Source organism: Entelurus aequoreus, linkage group LG16 (assembly GCF_033978785.1).
Source record: "Entelurus aequoreus isolate RoL-2023_Sb linkage group LG16, RoL_Eaeq_v1.1, whole genome shotgun sequence".
Taxonomy (NCBI): domain Eukaryota; kingdom Metazoa; phylum Chordata; class Actinopteri; order Syngnathiformes; family Syngnathidae; genus Entelurus; species Entelurus aequoreus.
This window is the reverse complement of record NC_084746.1, coordinates 23677906-23701325: the sequence shown is the minus strand read 5'-3', so window position 1 is coordinate 23701325 and position 23420 is coordinate 23677906. Positions and strand designations below refer to the sequence as shown.

General features: G+C 39.4%; 1 protein-coding gene across 1 annotated transcript; it reads right to left on the bottom strand.

Annotated features, from left to right (window-relative positions):
* Window positions 1–1401: 1401 nt before the first annotated feature.
* arpin (actin related protein 2/3 complex inhibitor) lies at window positions 1402–23179 on the bottom strand. The gene is made up of 6 exons (XM_062022424.1): window positions 23015–23179; window positions 20192–20267; window positions 18798–18930; window positions 15725–15931; window positions 11455–11618; window positions 1402–3851 (listed from the first exon to the last, which is right to left on the bottom strand). The coding sequence occupies exons 1-6, from the start codon at window positions 23104–23106 to the stop codon at window positions 3843–3845; spliced, it is 681 nt and encodes a 226-aa protein (XP_061878408.1). The 5' UTR covers window positions 23107–23179; the 3' UTR covers window positions 1402–3842.
* Between the last annotated feature and the right edge of the window lie 241 nt (window positions 23180–23420).

Genomic DNA, 23420 nt, shown 5'->3' with positions numbered 1-23420 from the left:
CCGGGGTCTCCGCTGTCGTATTTTACGCTTCATAATGCGCCACACATTTTCGATGGGAGACAGGTCTGGACTGCAGGCGGGCCAGGAAAGTACCCGCACTCTTTTTTACGAAGCCACGCTGTTGTAACACGTGCTGAATGTGGCTTGGCCTTGTCTTGCTGAAATAAGCAGGGGCGTCCAGGAAAAAGACGGCGCTTAGATGGCAGCATATGTTGTTCCAAAACCTGTATGTACCTTTCAGCATTAATGGTTCCTTCACAGATGTGTAAGGTACCCATGCCTTGGGCACTAATGCACCCCCATATCATCATAGATGCTGGCTATTAAACTTTGCGACGATAACAGTCTGGATGGTTCGCTTCCCCTTTGGTCCGGATGACACGATGTCGAATAGTTCCAAAAACAATTTGAAATGTGGACTCGTCACACCACAGAACACTTTTCCACTTTGCATGAGTCCATCTTAGATGATCTCGGGCCCAGAGAAGCCGGCGGCGTTTCTGGGTGTTGTTGATAAATGGCTTTCGCTTTGCATAGTAGAGCTTTAACTTGCACTTACAGATGTTGCGACGTACTGTATTTAGTGACAGTGGTTTTCTGAAGTGTTCCTGAGCCCATGTGGTGATATCCTTTAGAGATTGATGTCGGTTTTTGATACAGTGCCGTCTGAGGGATCGAAGGTCACGGTCATTCAATGTTGGTTTCCGGCCATGCCGCTTACGTGGAGTGATTTCTCCAGATTCTCTGAAGCTTTTGATGATATTATGGACCGTAGATGGTGAAATCCCTAAAGTTCTTGCAATTGCACTTTGAGAAACGTTGTTCTTAAACTGTTTGACTATTTGCTCACGCAGTTGTGGACAAAGGAGTGACCCTCGCCCCATCCTTTCTTGTAAAAAACTGAGCATTTTTTGGGAAGCTGTTTTTATACCCAATCATGGCACCCACCTGTTCCCAATTAGCCTGCACACCTGTGGGATGTTCCAAATAAGTGTTTGATGAGCATTCCTCAACTTTATCAGTGTTTATTGCCACCTTTCCCAACTTCTTTGTCACATGTTGCTGGCATCAAATTCTAAAGTTAATGATTATTTGCAAAAAAAATTTTTTTTATCAGTTAGAACATCAAATATGTTGTCTTTTTAGCATATTATATGGGTTGAAAAGGATTTGCAAATCATTGTATTCCGTTTATATTTACATCTAACACAATTTCCCAACTCATATGGAAACGGGGTTTGTAGATGGCTTCGCTCACTCCTCCTTTGTACCATCCGTCCTCCCGGTTCAAATTCTGTACATTTTGTCCTAAAAGGAGTGTTGTTTCTGTTTTCAACCATTCCTAAAAGACATTCCTAAAATGTAGCCTCCAACAATTAACAGGAGTTAGAAACGTTCTGGTCACAGATGCTCCTTTTGTGCCATTTTTTTTTTACAACTGAAGGAATGCTAACATGGGAGATTCCAGTCTCACCAATGATGGGGTGAGTTTTTCCTTGCCCTTATGTGGGCTCTGTACCGAGGATGTCGTATTGGCTTGTGCAGCCCTTTGAGACACTTGTGATTTTGGGCTATATAAATAAACATTGATTGATTGATTGATTGGGTTGATAGTAGTCGATCCACAGCAATCGTTTTTGCCACACAATACTTCAATGCTAACAAGGGGAAATTCCATTCTGTCGTTAGCATGACAGAAGGCTTGCTCTTTTGCATCTCAACAGTTGTTTTTTTGGTACCGGTACCAAAATGAATTTCGCTACTTTTCGGTACTTTTCTAAATAAAGGGGACCACAAAAAATTGCATTATTGGCTTTATTTTAACAAAAAATCTTAGGGTACATTAAACATATGTTTCTTATTGCAAGTTTGTCCTTAAATAAAATAGTGAACATACAATACAACTTGTCTTTTATTAGTATGTAAGCAAAAAAAGGCTCCTAATTAGTCTGCTGACATATGCAGTAACATATTGTGTCATTTTCCATGCTATTGTTTTGTCAACATTATTAAGGACAAGTGGTAGAAAATGAATTATTAATCTACTTGTTCATTTACTGTTAATATCTGCTTACTTTCTCTTTTAACATGTTCTATCTACACTTCTGTTAAAATGTAATAATCACTTATTCTTCTGTTTTTTGATGCTTTACATTAGTTTTGGATGATACCACAAATGTAGGTATCAATCCGATACCAAGTAGTTACAGGATCATACATTGGTCATATTCAAAGTCCTCATGTGTCCAGGGACATATTTCCTGAGTTTATAAACATAATACATATTTAAAAAAAACAAAATAAGATTTTGTGATGCTAAAAAACATTGACGTAATCATAGTAGTATCAACTAGATACGCTCCTGTACTTGGTATCATTACAGTGGATGTTAGGTGTAGATCCACCCATGGCATTTGTTTACATTTTAACGCCGGTGAGCTACGGTATGTAGTGAAGCATGTTTAGCTATTCCTCGTCCTGCAGGGATGATACTTGTAAGAAACGTACTTTATTTGTCACCATGGAGGCGAGGATTAGTGACTTAGAAGTAGCTAAAACACTGTGTATGGACGTTAGCCGCTAGCTAGCCATGTCTTAATGCACCTCTTCCTGAGGGCGTTTCAGTGTTATAACTTCACCTTTATCGTTAGTTTTTAAGCAAAAATGCGTCCGTTCTCCCTTTTCTGTTTACACACTGTGTCTGCTTGTAAGTACTCTGTGATTGTGCGCTGCTGAACATGCTTGTCTGCTCATAAACCAGCAACGACATGATGTGACGACGACTTGGGGGATCTGTACTTTTCAGAGGCGGTATAGCACCGAATATGATTCATTAGTTTCGCGGTACTATACCAATACCTACAACCCTACTTCCTTGTGTTGAAAAATAAATAGCTGGGGTTGTGGCACCAGCTTCTAGACTAGATCCAAGTCTATGGTCTATGAGCATGAACTGATGAAGCCTACTTACACTACCGTTCAAAAGTTTGGGGTCACATTGAAATGTCCTTATTTTTGAAGGAAAAGCACTGTACTTTTCAATGAAGATAACTTTAAACTAGTCTTAACTTTAAAGAAATACAGTCTATACATTGCTAATGTGGTAAATGACTATTCTAGCTGCAAATGTCTGGTTTTTGGTGCTATATCTACATAGGTGTATAGAGGCCCATTTCCAGAAACTATCACTCCAGTGTTCTAATGGTACAATGTGTTTGCTCATTGGCTCAGAAGGCTAATTGATGATTAGAAAACCCTTGTGCAATCATGTTCACACATCTGAAAACAGTTTAGCTCGTTACAGAAGCTACAAAACTGACCTTCCTTTGAGCAGATTGAGTTTCTGGAGCATCACATTTGTGGGGTCAATTAAACACTCAAAATGGCCAGAAAAAGAGAACTTTCATCTGAAACTCGACAGTCTATTCTTGTTCTTAGAAATGAAGGCTATTCCACAAAATTGTTTGGGTGACCCCAAACTTTTGAACGGTAGTGTAGATCAGAGGTGAAACCTCTTCCAAGACAAACTAAACAGTCCAGTTGAGATCAATTGAGTGCCCTGAGAATATGAACAGCAAATATTGATAATATTTGATGATTTAACGATTGATAAACATTGATTAAAATATGTTTTCACGGTAGTCAGAAAAACAGAATGTCAACAAATAATCCGGAAATAAAAACATGAAATAAGGACAAACATGTGGACAGAAAGGACCAAATGAGTACAAAACTATGCCAGTTTTACTGCCAGGACACTTACATCATTAAGTATTGGAGAAGACCCAAGGCCACAAAGTGTACGCACGTGGAGATTCTGAAGATGGGAAAAGGCTTTTTCTTCAGTCATCCTAAAAGAAAAAGCAAAATTTTATTAATATATCCACTTTAATTGCTTAGGAATATCTTGCTATATGTTAGCATTCTCGCTAGCTATTAGTCGGTTATCAATTGAGCTATATTACTCATGTAAAAATGCATGTATTTATTTAAACGTTAGAATAAAAGAAAACACTAACTGCCTTCACACTTTTGGTACTCTGTGCTAGCTTGTTAGATGCTAGTATTTTCAGTAGAGATGTCCGATAATGGACTTTTTGCCGTTATCCGATATAACTCTTAATTACCGATACCGATATCAACCGTTACCGATATATACAGTTGTGGAATTAACACATTATTATGCCTAATTTTTTTGTGATGCCCCGCTGGATGCATTAAACCAGGGGTGTCCAAACTTTTTCCACTGAGGGCCGTACACGGAAAAATTAAAGCATGTGGGGGCCATTTTGATATTTTTCATTTTCAAACCTTAACAAAATATATGGATTTTTTTTTTTAACATTTAGGGCTCCCGGGGACCATAAAGGGTCTCAGTCATTAAAATGTAAAAAATAAGTCAAATTATTATTATTTTTTATTTAACGCTTACAGTAAATCTCTATATCAACTTCAGGTTGATATAAAGTAAAAAAAAAAAAAAGGTTTTATGGCTTTTCTGTCAAAGACAACTTTGTTTTTTTTATAGTAAAACTGAAATATGCAGTATTTAGTAATTAGAGCCCTAAAAGATCAATAATGCAGGACACCATTGATTTTAATTCTTTAATATTTTTGAGTAATCACAGTGAAATGTTAAATAAAATCCTACTAAATATATTTGGGATACAAAAGGGCCCCCACTCATAAAGTGATACATTTGTATTAGTTTTTTTTTTTAACTTTTAACACTTAAATTACGAGGTCAACTTCAGATGTATCTGTCGATTTTACGTTTGAACTATTATTTTGTTTGTATTATGCTCTTTTGTCAAATAAAACTTTGATGTTTTTTTATGGCAACCACACAATATATGCAATATTTTTTCCACATAAAACATTTTAAAGTGATATTTTTTAAGTAATAATTCATTATAACATAGATTTTTAGTCTTTTTTTTTTTTAGCAATGGCAAAAAAAAGAAAAAGAAACAAAGACAAAAGAAAAAAAACAGCCTGCATGGCAGCTTTGTGTCAACATTGCAACTTTTTCTTGATAGATTTCACCTCATTCCACTTTTTTAAAATGTTTTTTGAAATTTTTGCAATATTATCAATTTTGCAATTTTTGTAGAATGTGTGGCGGGCCGGTAAACAATTAGCTGCGGGCCGCAAATGGCCCCCGGGCCGCACTTTGGACACCCCTGCATTAAACAAAGTAACAATGTTTTCCAAAATAAGAGAACAACTTCAATTCAAGTTATGGAAAAAAGTGCCAACATGGCACTGCCATATTTATTATTAAAGTCACAAAGTGCATTATTTTCTCAAAACAGCAGCTTGGAATTTGGGACATGCATGAGGAGGTTGAGGTGGGGGGAGAGTTAGTGCTGCAAGGGGTTCTGGGTATTTGTTATGTTGTGTTTATGTTGTGTTACGGTGCGGCTGTTCTCACAAAATGTGTTTGTCACTCTTGTTTGGTGTGGGTTCACAGTGTGGCGCATATTTGTAACAGTGTTAAAGTTGTTCATACGGCTACCCTCAGTGTGACCTGTATGGCTGTTGATCAAGCATGCCTTGCATTCACTTGTGAGTGTGTGAAAAGCCGTAGATATTATGTGATTGGGCCGGCACACAAAGGCAGTGCCTTCAAGGTTTATTGGCGCTCTGTACTTCTCCCTACGTCCGTGTACACAGCGGCGTTTTAAAAAGTAATACATTTTATTTTTTTAAACCTATACCGATAACTTTGAAACCGATACCAATAAATTCTGATATTACATTTTCAAGCATTTATCGGCCGATATTATCGGACATCCCTAATTTTCAGCATTTACGTTTAGTTGCGATTCTACCAAATTTTACAATGCTGTTCTAGAAAAGAGGCAGCATTAACATGTTTGAGATGTTTAAGTGTGACGATAATCTCTCATTGGCTCTCTTTTACAAACAAAAATGTGTCAAGTATTACTCTCAACGGTTAACGTGTTGGAACATAAATGGAAGTTTAAGATGGATAAACACTTTTCGAGCATAAAACATTCACGAGCATGTCTGCACGACAGAGCAGAGAGTAAGGAGGGAGAAAGTCTTTAGTGGTGTTTCTTTCTATAATTGCAATTAATTGGATGATATTACTATTATTAGAAGAAATTAAAAGAGTACAATCATTTAAAAATAAGATCTGAGTTTTTGTAAAGAACATAATGTCATGGCTGTCTTGAGTTTCCAATCATTTCTGCAACTCTTATTTTTTTGTGATTGGAGCACAAAAAACATTCATGAAGTTTGGTTCTTTTATGAATTTATTATGGGTCTACTGAAAATGTGACCAAATCTGCTGGGTCAAAAGTATACACACAGCAAAATACATGATCAACTTTGGTTATGTAGAAAAGTTACAATCAAATCAAATTAGCTTCATGGCATGGCCTCTTAACTTAATGTGAGTGATTATGATTGACGGCACCTGTTGACTTCTCTGAGTCCTTTTAAATAAGGCTCATGTGATGCAGTCATTAGACTCGGTTACAAACGCGACAATGGGAAAGTCAAAGAAACTCAGCACAGATCTGAAAAACGAATCATTGACTTGAACAAGTCAGGAAAGTCACTTGGAGCCATTTCAAAGCAGCTTAAGGTCCCAAGAGCAACTGTGCAGACAATTGTTCCTAAGTATAAAGTGCATGGCACAGTTTTGTCACTGCCACGATCAGGAAGAAAACGCAAGCTATCACCTGCTGCTGAGAGAAAATTGGTCAGGATGATCAAGAGTCAACCGAGAACCACCAAAAAGCAGGTCTACAATGAATTGGAAGCTGCTGGAACACAGGTGTCAGTGTCCACAGTCAAGTTTGTTTTGCATTGCCACGGACTGAGAGGCTACCATGCAAGAAGGAAGCCCTTGCTCCAGAAGCCACACTTTAAGGCTCGTCTAAAGTTTGCTGCTGATCACATGGACAAAGATAAGACCTTATGTAAGAAAGTTCTGTGGTCAGATGAAACAAAAATTGAGCTGTTTGGCCACAATACCCAGCAATATGTTTGGAGGAGAAAAGGTGAGGCCTTTAATCCCAGGAACACCATCCTACTGTCAAGCATGGTGGTGGTAGTATTGTGCCCTGGGCCTGTTTTGCTGCCAATGGAACTGGTGCTTTACAGAGAGTAAATGGGACAATGAAAAAGGAGGATTATCTCCAAATTCTTCAGGACAACCTAAAATCATCAGCCCGGAGGTTGGGTCTTGGGCGCAGTTGGGTGTTACAACAGGCCAATGACCCCAAACACACGTCAAAAGTGGTAAAGGAATGGCTAAATCAGGCTAGAATTAAGGTTTTAGAATGGCCTTCCCAAAGTCCTGACTTAAACCCCATGGAGAACATGTGGACAATGCCGAAGAAACAAGTCCATGTCAGAAAACCAACAAATTTAGCTGAACTGCACCAATATTGTCAAGAGGAGTGTTCAAAAATTCAACCAGAAGCTTGTGGATGGCTACCAAAAGCACCTTATTGCAGTGAAACTTGCAAAGCGACTTGTAACCAAATATTAACATTGCTGTATGTATACTTTTGACCCAGCAGATTTGGTCACATTTTCAGTAGACCCATAATAAATTCATAAAAGAACCAAACTTCATGAATGTTTTTTGTGACCAACAAGTATGTGCTCCAATCACTCTATCACAAAAAATAAGAGTTGTACAAATGATTGGAAACTCAAGACAGCCATGACATTATGTTCTTTACAAGTGTATGTAAACTTCTGACCACGACTGTATATGTTTAGTTAAAGCTAAACACATACTCACGCATCATGTAGCTTGCATACTCAACACACCATCTTGCTCCTCACCCTACGTATCCTACCGCAGATCTTTTCGTGCACATCCCCCAAAGAAATCAAGCTTTGCGTCAGCGTTCACTAATTACTAAGAAGAAGTAATCATGAGAACATTCCACATTCTAAAAGACATTATGAAGACTTTTTCTATCAAACACAAAAATAAAAAATGTGATGCTATTTTCTTTTGTTATCTCTTGCACATATTTCATGTTTCTTTTGTATATTCTCTCCTTATGGTAGTTTTGTTTAAATTTCTTAATTACTGTTTGAAAATGATTGCCCGAGTGCAGCTGGGATAGGCGACCCCGAGAGGGACAAGTGGTAGAAATTGGATGGATGTTTAGAGACCTGTTTACTTGTATGTTAGGATTATTTCAACAACAACTTTATACATGAAAGTCAAACAAAGTGAAAAAAAAAACCAGCTGTGATTAGTTACGACATCATTTCCAAGGTTTACACAGCCCACCTTTGCAAACGTCTTTTCCTACGATTTCGAAGCAATGCGCACATTAAATGTGACCATTGTTTAAAAATGATTAGTTCCAGCTCCAACATTATAGTGAGTGTTGCTACCACTACTACACACAAGAAAACCTGCAGAATAGCAAGTAGGTCCCGCCTGCTTGTACAGAAACAAAGACTGTGGATAACTGACAAGAAACTCATTCTGTTCATGTAATTCCACTGTCGAGTAGACTAATTAGACTATGGTAATGACCTTCTCCCTGGGCTCTCTAAACAAGCTGTAATGCAGCTGCAGTACAACCAGAATGCTGCTGCTCGAGTCCCGACTAGAACCAGGTAATATTACCATATTAGTCCAGTGCTTAGGTCACTGCACTGGCTTCATGTTGCTCAGTGTATAAACTTTAAAGGCCTACTGAAACCCACTACTACCAACCACGCAGTCTGATAGTTTATATATCAATGATGAAATCTTAACATTGCAACACATGCCAATACGGCCGGGTTAACTTATAAATTGCAATTTTAAATTTCCCACGAAACTTCCGGTTGAAAACGTCTACGTATGATGACGTATGCGCGTGACGTCAATGGTTGAAACAGAAGTATTCGGACACCATTGTATCCAATACAAAAAGCTCGGTTTTCATCTCAAAATTCCACAGTATTCTGGACATCTGTGTTGGTGAATCTTTTGCAATTTGTTTAATGAACAATGAAGACTGCAAAGAAGAAAGTTGTAGGTGGGATCGGTGTATTAGCGGCTGGCTGCAGCAACACAACCTGGAGGACTTTGACTTGGATAGCAGACGCGCTATCCGACGCTAGCCGCCGACCGCATCGATGATCGGGTGAAGTCCTTCGTCGCTCCGTCGATCGCTGGAACGCAGGTGAGCACGGGTGTTGATGAGCAGATGAGGGCTGGCTGGCGTAGGTGGATAGCTAATGTTTTTAGCATAGCTCTGTGAGGTCCCGTAGCTAAGTTAGCTTCAATGGCATCGTTAGCAACAGCATTGTTAAGCTTCGCCAGGCTGGAAAGCATTAACCGTGTATTTACAGGTCCATGGTTTAATAGTATTGTTGATTTTCTGTCTATCCTTCCAGTCAGGGGTTTATATATTTTGTTTCTATCTGCAGTTAAGCCCGATGCTATCACGTTAGCTACGTAGCTAAAGTGCTTCGCCGATGTATTGTCGTGGAGATAAAAGTCACTGTGAATGTCCATTTCGCGTTCTCGACTCTCATTTTCAAGAGGATATAGTATCCGAGGTGGTTTAAAATACAAATCCGTGATCCACAATAGAAAAAGGAGAGAGTGTGGAATCCAATGAGCCAGCTTGTACCTAAGTTATGGTCAGAGCGAAAAAAGATGCGTCCTGCACTGCACTCTAGTCATTCACTCTCACGTTCCTCATCCACAAATCTTTCATCCTGGCTCAAATTAATGGGGTAATCGTCTGCTGGTGTAAACAATGGGGAAATGTGAGGAGCCTTTCAACCTGCGACGTCACGCTACTTCCGGTACAGGCAAGACTTTTTTTTATCAGCGACCAAAAGTTGCGAACTTTATCGTCGATGTTCTCTTTTGTGTTACAAAAAAGATCAGTTAGAATAATACATAATGTTGGATATAGAGAACATACAAATCCTTTATTTATTGAATCAAAGATACTGAAATTCCACGACATAGTGAATTTGCAAACAGCTAAAATTATGCACAAAGCAAACTATAACCTGCTACCCAAGAATATACAACAATTCTTCTCAACAAAAGAGGAGAAATATAATCTTAGAGAAAAATGTAATTTAAAACATTTGTACGCACGTACAACACTTAAGACCTTCAGTATATCAGTAAGTGGAATTAAATTATGGAATGGATTAAGCAAAGCAATCAAACAATGTACTAATATGATCCACTTCAAGAAACTCTTCAAACTTAAAGTGTTTACAAAGTACAAAGAAGAAGAACCATGACAAACATTTTCAATTTATTTCATCCATTCATTCTTAAAGTAATCTTACTTATCTCATCATATGAAATATGACTTTCTTCACCAATTATTATTATTAAATTCTTACTATTATTTATTTATTTATTTTTATTGTGATTACCTATGGAGTTTATTGTGAATAAATTGAGAACAGGAAGTGAATAAAAAAGTTTCAGCAACTGTTATGTAAAGAAAAGGGGTAGGATTAAATAAGCTCTGCTTCTTCCTACTCCTTTTCGAACATGTTGAAAAGAGAAACTGGAAATTGTGATGTATCATGTTGTATGCTTGCATGTTCGAAATAAACTCAAACTCTAACTCTAACTCTAACTCTAACTCTAACTCTAACTAAATCCTTTCAGCAAAAATATGGCAATATCGCGAAATGATCAAGTATGACACATAGAATGGATCTGCTATCCCCGTTTAAATAAAACAATGTCATTTCAGTAGGCCTTTAAAACAGCTTTGCTTGTGTACAATTATTTTCAAGGTCTTGTGCCAAAGTAGATCTAAGACCATATGAACTAGAGAACTTCAGGGAGTGGTCTCCTGCTGGTGCCCAGAGTCAGAACGTAACATGGTGAGACTGCATTTTAACTTTATGCTCCTAAAATCTGGAATAGTCTTCCAGAAAGTGTGAAAGAGGCCTCAACGTTGGCATTGTTAAAATCCAGGCTGAAAAACTTTTATTTAATTGTGCGTATGACAACTGAAAGTATTTTATCTACTCTCTTTGATTTTAATTATAACTGTTTTGTGATGATTGCATTCAATGATTTTAATCTAAATTATGATTATTTCATTTAAATGTTTTTCTTTGCCTTCTTGTAATTTTCTGTAAAGCACTTTGAATTGTTTTTTGTACGAATTGTGCTCTATAAATAAACTTGCTTTGCCATATTCATTATAACACTCACAAGTGTCTACATAAGAGTCATATTTTTTTAATCCCTGATGCTATCTGGCTAGCGTGCGAACTGTTAGATGTACCTTTTAGATTTTCAGAATTCACACAAAATTTTTTGCAAAATTGCTTTTTCTAGTAGTTTTTGCACCTCTGATGCAGTTACAAAACCTTTATTTGTAGATATAATTTAAAATATCACCTACTGTCGTCCTTTTAGTTCTTATTGTGCACTAAATATCGGGTGACATGATTTCTCACCCATTCATCCTCCTGGGCTCCTTCTCCTTCCCCTTCAGGGTTCTGGGTGCTGCCTGTACCAGCTTTATTGGCCATGATCTTGTCCGTCCATGATGCCCCAACCTTTGCACTTCCAGCGAAGTTGCACTTGGTCACAGTGCCGCTGTCCACTGTTGCTAAAGAGACTGACAAATACAGACACGTGAAGCAAAAAAGGATGCAAATCTTTCAGCAACTCACAATCTGGTTACGATTGACGGGTGACAATTTGATTCAGAATCGATTCTCGATTAACAGGCAAATAGTAAAGAATTAAAAAAAAAACTTGATACAGTACTGTATTTTCCGGACCATAGCGTGCACCGGATTATAATGGTCGATTTTCGATTTTTTTTATATATAAGGCGCACCGGATTATAGGGCGCATTAAAGGAGTCATTATACACAGTATATTTTTTTTTCTAAATGTAAAACACTTCCTTGTGGTCTACATAACATGTGATGGTGGTTATTTGGTCAAAATGTTGCATAGATTATGTTTTACAGATCATCTTCAAGCCACTTTCTGACAGTCGCTTTAGGATGCGCCGTTTTGTGGGCGGTCTTATTTACGTGGCTCACCTTCGGCAGCGTCTTCTCCCCGTCATCTTTGTTGTAGCGGTGTAGCATGCAAAGACGGGAGTGGAAGAAAAAAGTTAAAGTTAAAGAAACAATGATTGTCACACACACTAGGTGTGGCGAAATTATTCTCTGCATTTGACCCATCACCCTTGATCACCTCCTGGGTGAAGTGTCAAAAGATGGAGCTAACTGTTTTAATGACATTCAGACTTTGCTTAAATCAATAACGGAGCAGCATTTCCTCATCCGGAAACAACAACACAGGAAATGTGTGCCGTGAAAAACCGTCCAAACGGAACTCTCTAATAACTAAAGTTTCTTGGGTGAATAATGCAAACTCACTATTTAGCGCTTTGATGGCGAGTTTACTGATAGATATAAGTAAGAACTTTACACTACTTTATATTAGAAATGGCAACAGCGGTGGATGAATGTCCCATCACAAGAAGATAGAGAAAAAGAAGAAGCTTATCGACTACGGCGTCGGCACAATTTTTCAGGATTTATGCAGATCCCCAATACAGATCAGCAGGTACCAGAAGGTAAGAAAAGTCGCTTTTGCATAATTTTGCGAAACAAAATGTCAGATAATATGTCTCACCTTATACACACACCATAATAATACTTGTATGTTGAAGCACAGTACAATCCATTAAGCGGTGCGGCTTCATAGCTTACCAAAGTCGTTCTAAAACATTTTGATAGATTTTTGAGCGCTGTGTGTAATGTTCTATATTTTCAATGGAACATATAAAATGTTGGTGTTGTTTAATTGAGTCATATTGCCATCATAACCTACTCAGTGGCCTAGTGGTTAGAGTGTCCGCCCTGAGATCGGTAGGTTGTGAGTTCAAACCCCGGCCGAGTCATACCAAAGACTATATAAATGGGACCCATTACCTCCCTGCTTTGCACTGGGCATCAAGGGTTGCAATTGGGGGTTAAATCACCAAAAATGATTACCGGGCGCAGCACTGCTGCTGCCCACTGCTCCCCTCACCTCCCAGGGGGTGAACAAGGGGTTGGGTCAAATGCAGAGGACAAATTTCACCACACCTAGTGTGGGTGTGACAATCATTGGTACTTTAATATTGTAGTCTACACGTATCTCTTATGTTTGACTACCATCTACTGGTCACACTTATCATTACACCATGTACAAAATAAAATTGCTTCGGGGTCGGTAAGCAAAACCAGAATTATTCCGTACATTAGGCGCACCAGGTTTTAAGGCGCACTGTCGAGTTTTGAAAAAAAAAAAGATTTTAAGTGCGCCTTATAGTCCGGAAAATACGGTAATTTAAAAGTGATTGTAAGATTGTAGACAGAAGTAAAAGCTGTGAGGCACAATTCAAACCTTTGGTGTCGTTTGTTGTTATTATTGATTATCTTGTTCATCTGAACCCAATGAAATGTTCAACACATGTAGATTTGAGCATATATACATTATTGGAACAATTCTGTATAATATTTAACATACTTCAGTTAATGTTAGTAATCAGACTTTGTCCCCTCCACTTTAAACGCTACCGTAATTTCCGGACTATAAGCCGCTAATTTTTCCCCTCGTTCTGGTCCCTGCGGCTTATACAAGGGTGCGGCTTATTTACGGCCTGTTCTTCTCTGACACCGACGAAGAGGATTTCGGTGGTTTTAGTACGCAGGAGGAAGACGATGACACAATGATTAAAGACTGACTTTTGTTAGGCTGGTTATTTTGATAACGTACAGGCGAGCACTTTGTATTACTTTGCACCGTTGTATTATTTGTACTCTGCACGAATGCTGTTCGCCATGTCAAAGATGTGAAAGTTTGATTGAATGATTGAAAGATTTATTGTTAATAAATGGGACGCTTTGCGTTCCCAAACAGTCATCTCTGTCCGGACAATCCCCTCCGTGGTAGCAGGAACCCCTATATACTACGGTAATTACACATCAAAACCCTGCGGCTTATAGTCGGGTGCGGCTTATATATGGAGCAATCTGTATTTTCCCCTAAATTTAGCTGGTGCGGCTTATAGTCAGGTGCGGCTTATAGTCCGGAAATTACGGTAATTGTCTGCTGGTCAGTGCCAAGCTGAAGGAACTGTTTCCGTCCAACTGTGTGTGCTTTCTGAAAGCAAACAAGAGTCTGGGCGTGAGTCATGGCTTAGGTTTAGGCACTGCTTTGATACTATACACCTGCTTTGATAAAACATTACTGTAATACAAACCATGTATTGAATACTTTATAAAGCAGGGTTTACCTTAAAGGCCCACTGAAACCCACTACTACCGACCACACAGTCTGATAGTTTATACATCAATGATGAAATCTTAACATTGCAACACGGGTTAACTTATAAAGTGCAATTTTAAATTTACCGCTAAACTTCCGGTTGAAAACGTCTGTGTATGATGACGTATGCGCGTGACGTCAATCGTTGAACCGGAAGTATTGGTACACCATTGAATCTAATACAAAAAAGCTCTGTTTTCATCTCAAAATTCCACAGTATTCTGGACATCTGTGTTGGTGAATCTTTTGCAATTTGTTTAATGAATAATGAAGACTGCAAAGAAGAAAGTTGTAGGTGGGATCGGTGTAATAGTGGCGGACTACAACAACACAACCAGGAGGACTTTGAGATGGATAGTAGACGCGCTAGCCGCCGACCTCACCTTGACTTCCTCCGTCTCCGGGCCGCCGACCGCATCTATGATCGTCGCTCCGTCGATCGCTGGAACGCAGGTGAGCACGGGTGTTGATGAGCTGCTGGTTAGCGCCTTGTATGGCAGCTCCCGCCATCAGTGTGTGAATGTGTGTGTGAATGGGTGAATGTGGAAATACTGTCAAAGCGCTTTGAGTACCTTGAAGGTAGAAAAGCGCTATACAAGTATAACCCATTTATCATTTATTATGAGAGCTGGCGTAGGTGGATAGCTAGTGGTTTTAGCATAGCTCTGTGTGGTCCCGTTGCTAAGTTAGCTTCAAAGGCGTCATTAGCAACAGCATTGTCAAGCTTCGCCAGCCTGGAAAGCATTAACCGTGTATTTACAGGTCCATGGTTTAATAGTATTGTTGATTTTCTGTCTATCCTTCCAGTCAGGGGTTTATTTCTTTTGTTTCTATCTGCATTTAAGCCCGATGTGCTATCACGTTAGCTCCGTAGCTAAAGAGCTTCGCCGATGTATTGTCGTGGAGATAAAAGTCACTGTGAATGTCCATTTCGCGTTCTCGACTCTCATTTTCAAGAGGATATAGTACCCGAGGTGGTTTAAAATACAAATCCGTGATCCACAATAGAAAAAGGAGAAAGTGTGGAATCCAATGAACCCTTGTACCTAAGCTACGGTCAGAGCGAAAAAAGATACGTCCTGCACTACACTCTAGTCCTTTACTCTCACATTCCTCATCCACGAATCTTTCATCCTCGCTCAAATTAATGGGGTAATCTTCGCTTTCTCGGTCCGAATCGCTCTCGCTGCATTGTAAACAATGGGGAAATGTAAGGAGCCTTTCAACTAGTGACGTCAGGCTTTCAGCAAAAACATGGCAATATCGCGAAATGATCAAGTATGACACATAGAATGGATCTGCTATCCCCGTTTAAATAAAAAAAATTCATTTCAGTAGGCCTTTAAAATAAACTAGCAGCTGTGTTGGAAAAATGCCTGCAAGACTTACATATGAATGGACTGTTTCCTCTGGTCTTCAGTCGAACATCAGTTTCCATCTCCAGCTCTGTGTTGTCCATGTCAGACTCAGGGTACCAGAAGGCCCATGTCCCACCTGGCCTGTGCTTGTCCGTTATCTTTACCAGCTCGTCCTTTCGTATGATTGCTGACAGCTGCTGCTCAGACAGAACGTCAGACTCCCCCTTAGCTTCCACCTCTGCACAGACACACGTTTGCATAATTCAATATTTTTATTTCAATAAGAATACCATGTAATAAATGTTTTCTTTGTAATTGTATTGTTAAATGATTGCTTTTGGTATTAATCCCTCATCTACCCTGAAAACAGGCTAGCTAAATAAGCTATTAACCTTTGAATTTTGCAGTTTTTACCATATAATATTAAGGGCTTTGCCGATTCTTTATTGATATCAAATATCGCTCCAATATTAGCATACTGTCCGATACGATGAGATTGCATAGTAAAACAAGCAGTCTTGCAGCGTGTTTACTTGTGCAAAGCTGGACAGCCAGTTAACATCTAAATGTCCTCCGATAAACACACAGGGTTAGTCTTTTCTTGTACAATATGAGTTGGGAAATTGTGTTAGATGTAAATATAAACGGAATACAATGATAAACATATTTGATGTTCAAAGTGATAAACTTTTTTTTTTTGCAAATAATCATTAACTTTAGAATTTGATGCCAGCAACACGTGACAAAGAAGTTGGGAAAGGTGGCAATAAATACTGATAAATTTGAGGAATGCTCATCAAACACTTATTTGGAACATCCCACAGGTGTTCAGGCTAATTGGGAACAGGTGGCCATGATTGGGTATAAAAACAGCTTCCCAAAAAATGCTCAGTCTTTCACAAGAAAGGATGGGGCAAGGTACACCCCTTTGTCCACAACTGTGTGAGCAAATAGTCAAACAGTTTAAGAACAATGTTTCTCAAAGTGCAATTGCAAGAAATTTAGGGATTTCAACATCTGCGGTCCATAATATCATCAAAAGGTTCAGAGAATCTGGAGAAATCACTGCACGTAAGCGGCATGGCCAGAAACCAACATTGAATGACCGTGACCTTCGATCCCTCAGACGGCGCTGTATCAAAAACCGACATCAATCTCTAAAGGATATCACCACATGGCCTCTGGAACACTTCAGAAAACCACTGTCACTAAATACAGTTGGTCGCTACATCTGTAAGTGCAAGTTAAAGCTCTACTATGCAAAGCGAAAGCCATTTATCAACAACATCCAGAAACACCGCCGGCTTCTCTGGGCCCGAGATCATCTAAGATGGACTCATGCAAAGTGGAAAAGTGTTCTGTGGTGTGACGAGTCCACATTTCAAATTGTTTTTGGAAATATTCGACATCGTGTCACCCGGACCAAAGGGGAAGCGAACCATCCAGACTGTTATCGACGCAAAGTTCAAAAGCCAGTATCTGTGATGGTATGGGGGTACATTAGTGCCCAAGGCACGGGTAACACATCTGTGAAGGCACCAATAATGCTGAAAGGTACATACAGGTACATATGCTGCCATCTAAGCGCCGTCTTTTTCATGGATGCCCCTGCTTATTTCAGCAAGACAATGCCAAGCCACATTCAGCACGTGTTACAACAGCGTGGCTTCGTAAAAAAAGAGTGCGGGTACTTTCCTGGCCCGCCTGCAGTCCAGACCTGTCTCTCATCGAAAATGTGTGGCGCATTATGAAGCGTAAAATACGACAGCGGAGACCCCGGACTGTTGAACGACTGAAGCTCTACAAAAAACAAGAATGGGAAAGAATTCCACTTTCAAAGCTTCAACAATTAGTTTCCTTAGTTCCCAATCGTTTATTGAGTGTTGTTAAAAGAAAAGGTGATGTAACACAGTGGTGAACATGCCCTTTCCCAACTACTTTGGCACGTGTTGCAGCCATGAAATTCTAAGTTAATTATTATTTGCAAAAAAAAAAAGTAGATAATGGGTTTTACTATGTAAAGCACAGTCAGCATCTCTGCTTCAGTAAACAATGATGTCACTGTCAGCGATGTGAGTGACACTTGCGAACTTGTCTTCTCCAAGAGACTCCTTTTGAACACTCATCGTACATTAACACTTCAAAAGGCACATATTTTTGTTGTTATTTGTTGACCTGCAAAGTATGTTTTTGGGGTGGAGGAGTCTGGTAGGGTGCTGGTTAGCTTGAAGCTAACAGCTAGCCTGTCTCCATCCTCGAACGATGTCGATACAGCGGGAGATAAAAGTGAAGTTTCCATTGGCTCACAAAGACTAAAACAACTCATTTACTGGAGCCATGGCACAGGATGAAGTTAAAAAGGTTGACTTTACACTCACCTTAGTGTTTACTATGAAGTCTTTCTTCTGACAGCCCCTCGCGGTAAAGTTGTCCGAGTGCAAACTAGGGCAGTATTTGTGATTGATAAAACCTTCGGCGAATCAAAATTTAAGAAATTGTACCGAAAAGTTCATTACGTAGAAGACGACCAATAAAAACGCAATAAACGGGGACGAAAATTTGACCCGGTTTTCTTCTCCAAGGCACGACACTGACATTATCGTCTTTGTGACAGCGCGCTTGCTCCCGCTGTCAGCGCGCAGGTGCGTCCTCGCTCTCCTGGCTAGAGAGAGAAAGAGACGTGCCGGTCCTCAAGTGGCGGCGTGAAAAGAGCGCACCGTCACAATAAACAAAACAAAACACCGGCGCAAAGCGATAATCGATTAAAAAAAAAACAAGCAAACTGGAGTTTTGACCCGGAGAAGGCAGGGTCGGTAAAAAAAACAAAAAACTCTGCGTCCCGGGGAAATGCGTGTCCTTTCTGATTTCAATGCGTAAAAAGACACAAACAGTGCGTTAACGCCAACACTGTACATTATGTGCATTCATACAATATATTATTTAAAATTGTTTTCATGGAAAAAAAAAAATTTGTGGGAAAAACCCTACATATTTTTAAGGTGTGGCAGCATTTTTAATTACATGTAGGGATAACCATATCAGGTAATCCATTCATCCTTCCATACGGTGCTGCAAGGAAATAAAGTACAGTACTGCTTACTCACTGTAAGAAGACAACAGAAAGCCTGTGTTGACCTTTTTGCTATCACTGAAGTTAGGCGCAATCTCCTTCCCACTGGCATCAAATTTCCTCTGGTGGATGCGTTTCGGTTTGATGTACAGCACATAGTAACGAACCTGCCGAAAGAACACAACAAACATGTGATGAGTTTTCTTTAGTTGCATTTTAGATTCATTTTTGATACATCCCACACAAATAAATGTGGCACTACCGCGCTCATAAACACATAGCTGTGAGTGCAGCCTGTCGTTGCAACTCCGTACAGTAGATGGCATTGTAACTCAGTTTCTTAGCACTTCATACACACCTGACCTGCCAGAGCAGTGTTTTTCAACCACTGTGCCGCGGCACACTAGTGTACCTGGAGATATTGTCTAGTGTGCCGTGGGAGATTATGTAATTTCACCTAATTGGGTTAAAAATATTTTTTGCAAACCAGTAATTATAATCCGCAAATGTGCCGTTGTTGAGTGTCTGTGCTGTCTAGAGCTCGGCAGAGTAACCGTGTAATACTCTTCCATATCAGTAGGTGGCAGCAGGTAGCTAATTGCTTTGTAGATGTCGGGAACATAAACAAAAAGCGAGTGCCGCTAAGAAAAGGCATTGAAGCAAAACTAAACTAAAACTGAACTGGCTGCAAAGAAAACAAAAACAGAATGCTGGACGACAGCAAAGACTTACAGCGTGTGGAGCAGACGGCGTCCACAAAGTACATCCGTACATGACATGACAATCAACAATGTCCCCACAAAGAAGGATTGCGTCCGCACAACTTAAATAGTCTTTAATTGCAAAAACAAAGCAGCTGCAGGGAATAGCATTCAAGGAAGACATAAAACTGCTACAGGAAACTACCAACAAAAGAGGAAAAGCCCCTGTAGGAGCGCAAGACAAGAACTAAAACATTACACACAGGAAAACAGCTAAAAACTCAAAATAAGTCACGGCGTGATGTGACAGGTCGTGACAGTACACCTACTTTGAGACAAGAGCTATAGTGATGCTTATGGTTTGAATTAATATCCAACAATTGCGAGAACGACTTTTTATTGTCAATATCGGTTGCTGAGTTTCATTTTTTTAATGTTTTCTGCTGGTTGTGTGCCTCAGAATTATGTTGTTTTTTTGTTTTGTATTCATAAAGAAATACAATCATGTGTGCTTATGGACTGTATCCCTGCAGACTGTATTGATCTATATTGATATATAATGTATACATTGTGTTTTTTATGTTGATTTAATAAAAAAATAAAAAAAATAAAAATATATATATATTTTTTTAAATTTTATTTCTTGTGCGGCCCGGTACCAATCGGTCCACGGACCTTGGGGACCACTACTTTAAAGTACTGTGATAAACAGTACAACCTAAAGTACCTTCTTATTGTTGACATCAGTCAGTAAATGTCTGGAAAGATCCACAAGTGTTCCTTCAACAAGCACTCCTTGGCCACTGCAGAGACAAAAACAAAGCTTTAAAACCTGTGACCTTTGTGACAACATCCTTTCATCATTAGTAAGAAGACGTTTTTCCCAGCTTTGAGTGACAAGTGAGGTACACTCAGACTTGTCACAAGCAAGTATTCATACCTATGGACAATTAAGAGTAAACAATTAACATAACATGCATGTGTAGGAGCCAGAATTGGGGATTTTAGGAACAACGTGTTTGTGGGGGCGTGTGTGCTGGGATGAGGGGGTTACTGATTGCATGGGCAGGGGTGTGACTGTGTTATTCACTAGACAGGAAGTATTTAAGGATGTGCATTCACCTGTGTCAAATGGAGGAAATAGAAAACGGGACACAGGCCAAGTTGGATGCCGTATCTTTTGTTTACCGTTTTTCATACACTTTTAACCACGATTCATCTTCAGCCATCAAGCTTTACTTTGTACCATCTTATTTTTGCAACATGCTGAAACACACTTCAAATGTACTCCAGAGTAAGCGCGAAATTCAAATTCGGAACCCGCCTCCGCCTCTCAGCGATCACCAGGAAATGTGGCCGCAACATTAAGTAAACAAAAAAGGCTTACAATAAAATCATCTCAACGATTTCAACAACAACAATCATCAAGAAACTAGACCATCACACCAGGACAACAACCGGAGAAGCAGAGAAGCCACGCAGCTGTGCACGAGCACACCTGTCTCATCAGTTTGCTAGATTAAGGAATTGACTGTGGACTCTGTCTTTAAAGAAGAGTTAGGTCACTTTGGTAGTCAGCACTTAATTAGTGCTAACGAGCTGCAGTTGCCGGTAACACTGATGTCGTCACGAGGCTGCATGGAAGATTGTGTAGCGATCACTGCTAATAAACATGAACGCTAATAAACTTGAACCACCATGCTTAACGTTCATGAATGAATGAATGAATGATGAATGAATGAATGAATGAATGAATGATCTTTATTGTCATTGTGCATGTACAGGTACAGGTACAGGTCCAACGAAATTTAGGTTGCTTCCCTAAGGTGCTTTGCATTTTAAAAAAAAGAAACCACACAATATACAAAAACAACACAATATCCACAATATGCAATATATACATCTGCTCATAGGCGAGCAGCAGAGAACTTAGCAGTGTTAACAGCACAAATAAGCATGTTAAAGAAGAAACATGCTTTGGAGGCATAAGAGGCAAAGTTACGCTGAAGGAGAAAAAAAATGTACACTCGCCAGTCAGACTGCCTGAACCAAGGCAAAACTCAGTGTTATAAAATCAAAAAGACAATAAGACAATAATTTGGACTCTAATAATCATACGGTGGCTGGTGAACAGAACTGCAATGAAGCTGTTGTGCAGGTTCAGATGGAAGCCAAGAAGATGCTGGAGACGATTCACAGCAGGAATGATGGACTGCACGTGAATAGGACTCTGCTGGGTTCTACAGGAAATGGACCACTGATAGGGAACAGTGGCCAGGCCAATGAATGTCATCCCTAGACTGAAAACTGTACAACCATCATAAATCGGGGTCCGATTCAGCAAGAGCTGTTTTTGGAGGAATTTACTAAACCTAACATTTATTTGCAGCCAGGACCATCAAAAGATCATGACCAGAAGTCACTGGATATATCAACTTTGGACAAATAACTACATACACATGTTTGCTGTTCACAACCCAACCCTTTTCTCTCTTGGTTCTAAGCAAAGGCGGTCGCATTTCCTTCCCTCTACATGTCTGCCCTGCTTGCCTCTTTGTCTCGTCCCGTTTTGTTTAACTTTCTTGAAGCCTTTTTTTGCACTGCTCTCCAAAATCTAAACAATAGAATAGATCAACTGACCTCTCAACAAAATTGACAAGATCTCGAGTTCGGGGGAACCTGCCTGTCCTGTCGGAACGGTTGTTACTGGACACACGACGGACTCTTGGGAGAAGAGGAGTGCCTGCTATGTGCCTAGCGACCCTTTCAGTCGAGAATGTTGAAGATATCTACAAATTAGAGTAAGTGTTGCCCTGGTGTATCAACACATTGGAAGATGCTGTGCTTATATGCATCAAGTGTTCATTCAAGGCTAAGGCAAAATATGGAGACATATATCATGTATCGTGACATGGCCTAAAAATATCGAGATATTAATAAAAGGCCATATCGCCCAGCCCTAGCTGGCTTTTACACCGATGCTTTGTGGATGACTTTTTTTTTTGCCTTTTTGTATTCTTGTTTTTTGGGATATTGGAACACTTTTTGGATGATTCGATTTTTCTCTCAGGAGACTTCTTGGTCATAAAGATGGCCAGGAGAAAATGACTTTTATGTACACATTTGCATGAAGTACTTTTGTTTATTCTGTTTTTGTATATCTCCTACTTTATGTGTATTAACTATTGTGTGTAGATTGTCAATACTCAGGTCATTTTATCCACAATGTGTAATGCATGCAACTTTGAAACATCTTCAACAAACAAGAATAGTTTAGTTGTCGACATTAAACCGTTGTTCATACTCTTTTCACACAAATAAAAAAGGAAATTAGGTCGACGCAAGGTGTCCCTTTTTTCAGGGGCTTGGCAACATATACCCTTAGTATGTGTAACATTGAGTTTGTTATTTATTACGGTCCTTGAACGCATCCTTTATATTCTTACCAGTGATTCCAGCACATATGTTGTCGTGTGACTACACTACACTACACGACACAACTTCAAAAATAAGTACGATAATTTATGTCATTTTATAGAGTTGGTCCTACCTTTCATACGAGCAGGTTGACCAGGCCCTGTCAAATGTCTCATTGTGTACTTCTTTGTTTTGCAAACAAGTGTTGTGATATATTCGACTCATATTCAAGATGTCCAAGTTTTCCTTCCTTGTTTAGGTAAAAAGCACTTCCGCTTCCTTCCACGTCAGAGGTGCGCTCGATTTTCACACCGCGCGCAGATGACATGGTAAACAGTACTGTATGTATGAAATAAGTCTGTTTCTCTGAAAGAAAAAGAACACATTACTACCATATTATCATTTTATTACTTATTAGGGCCCGAGCAACGGCGGTAGTATGTTTGTTCCACAGTGTCACCTACTGGTTGACTGTGAAATTGCAACTGCACAAACGCACTCCACATAAAACACCAATCTCTATTTGTTTGGAAAGCTTG

Coding starts and splice junctions, on each gene's coding strand:
- arpin (XM_062022424.1), bottom strand. CDS start 23,106: ATGAGTCGAATATATCACAACACTTGTTTGCAAAACAAAGAAGTACAC. Junction 20,268..23,014: donor TCAACCTGCTCGTATGAAAG/GTAGGACCAACT, acceptor TTGTCTCTGCAG/TGGCCAAGGAGTGCTTGTTG. Junction 15,932..18,797: donor CTTTCTGTTGTCTTCTTACA/GTGAGTAAGCAG, acceptor GTGTCTGTGCAG/AGGTGGAAGCTAAGGGGGAG.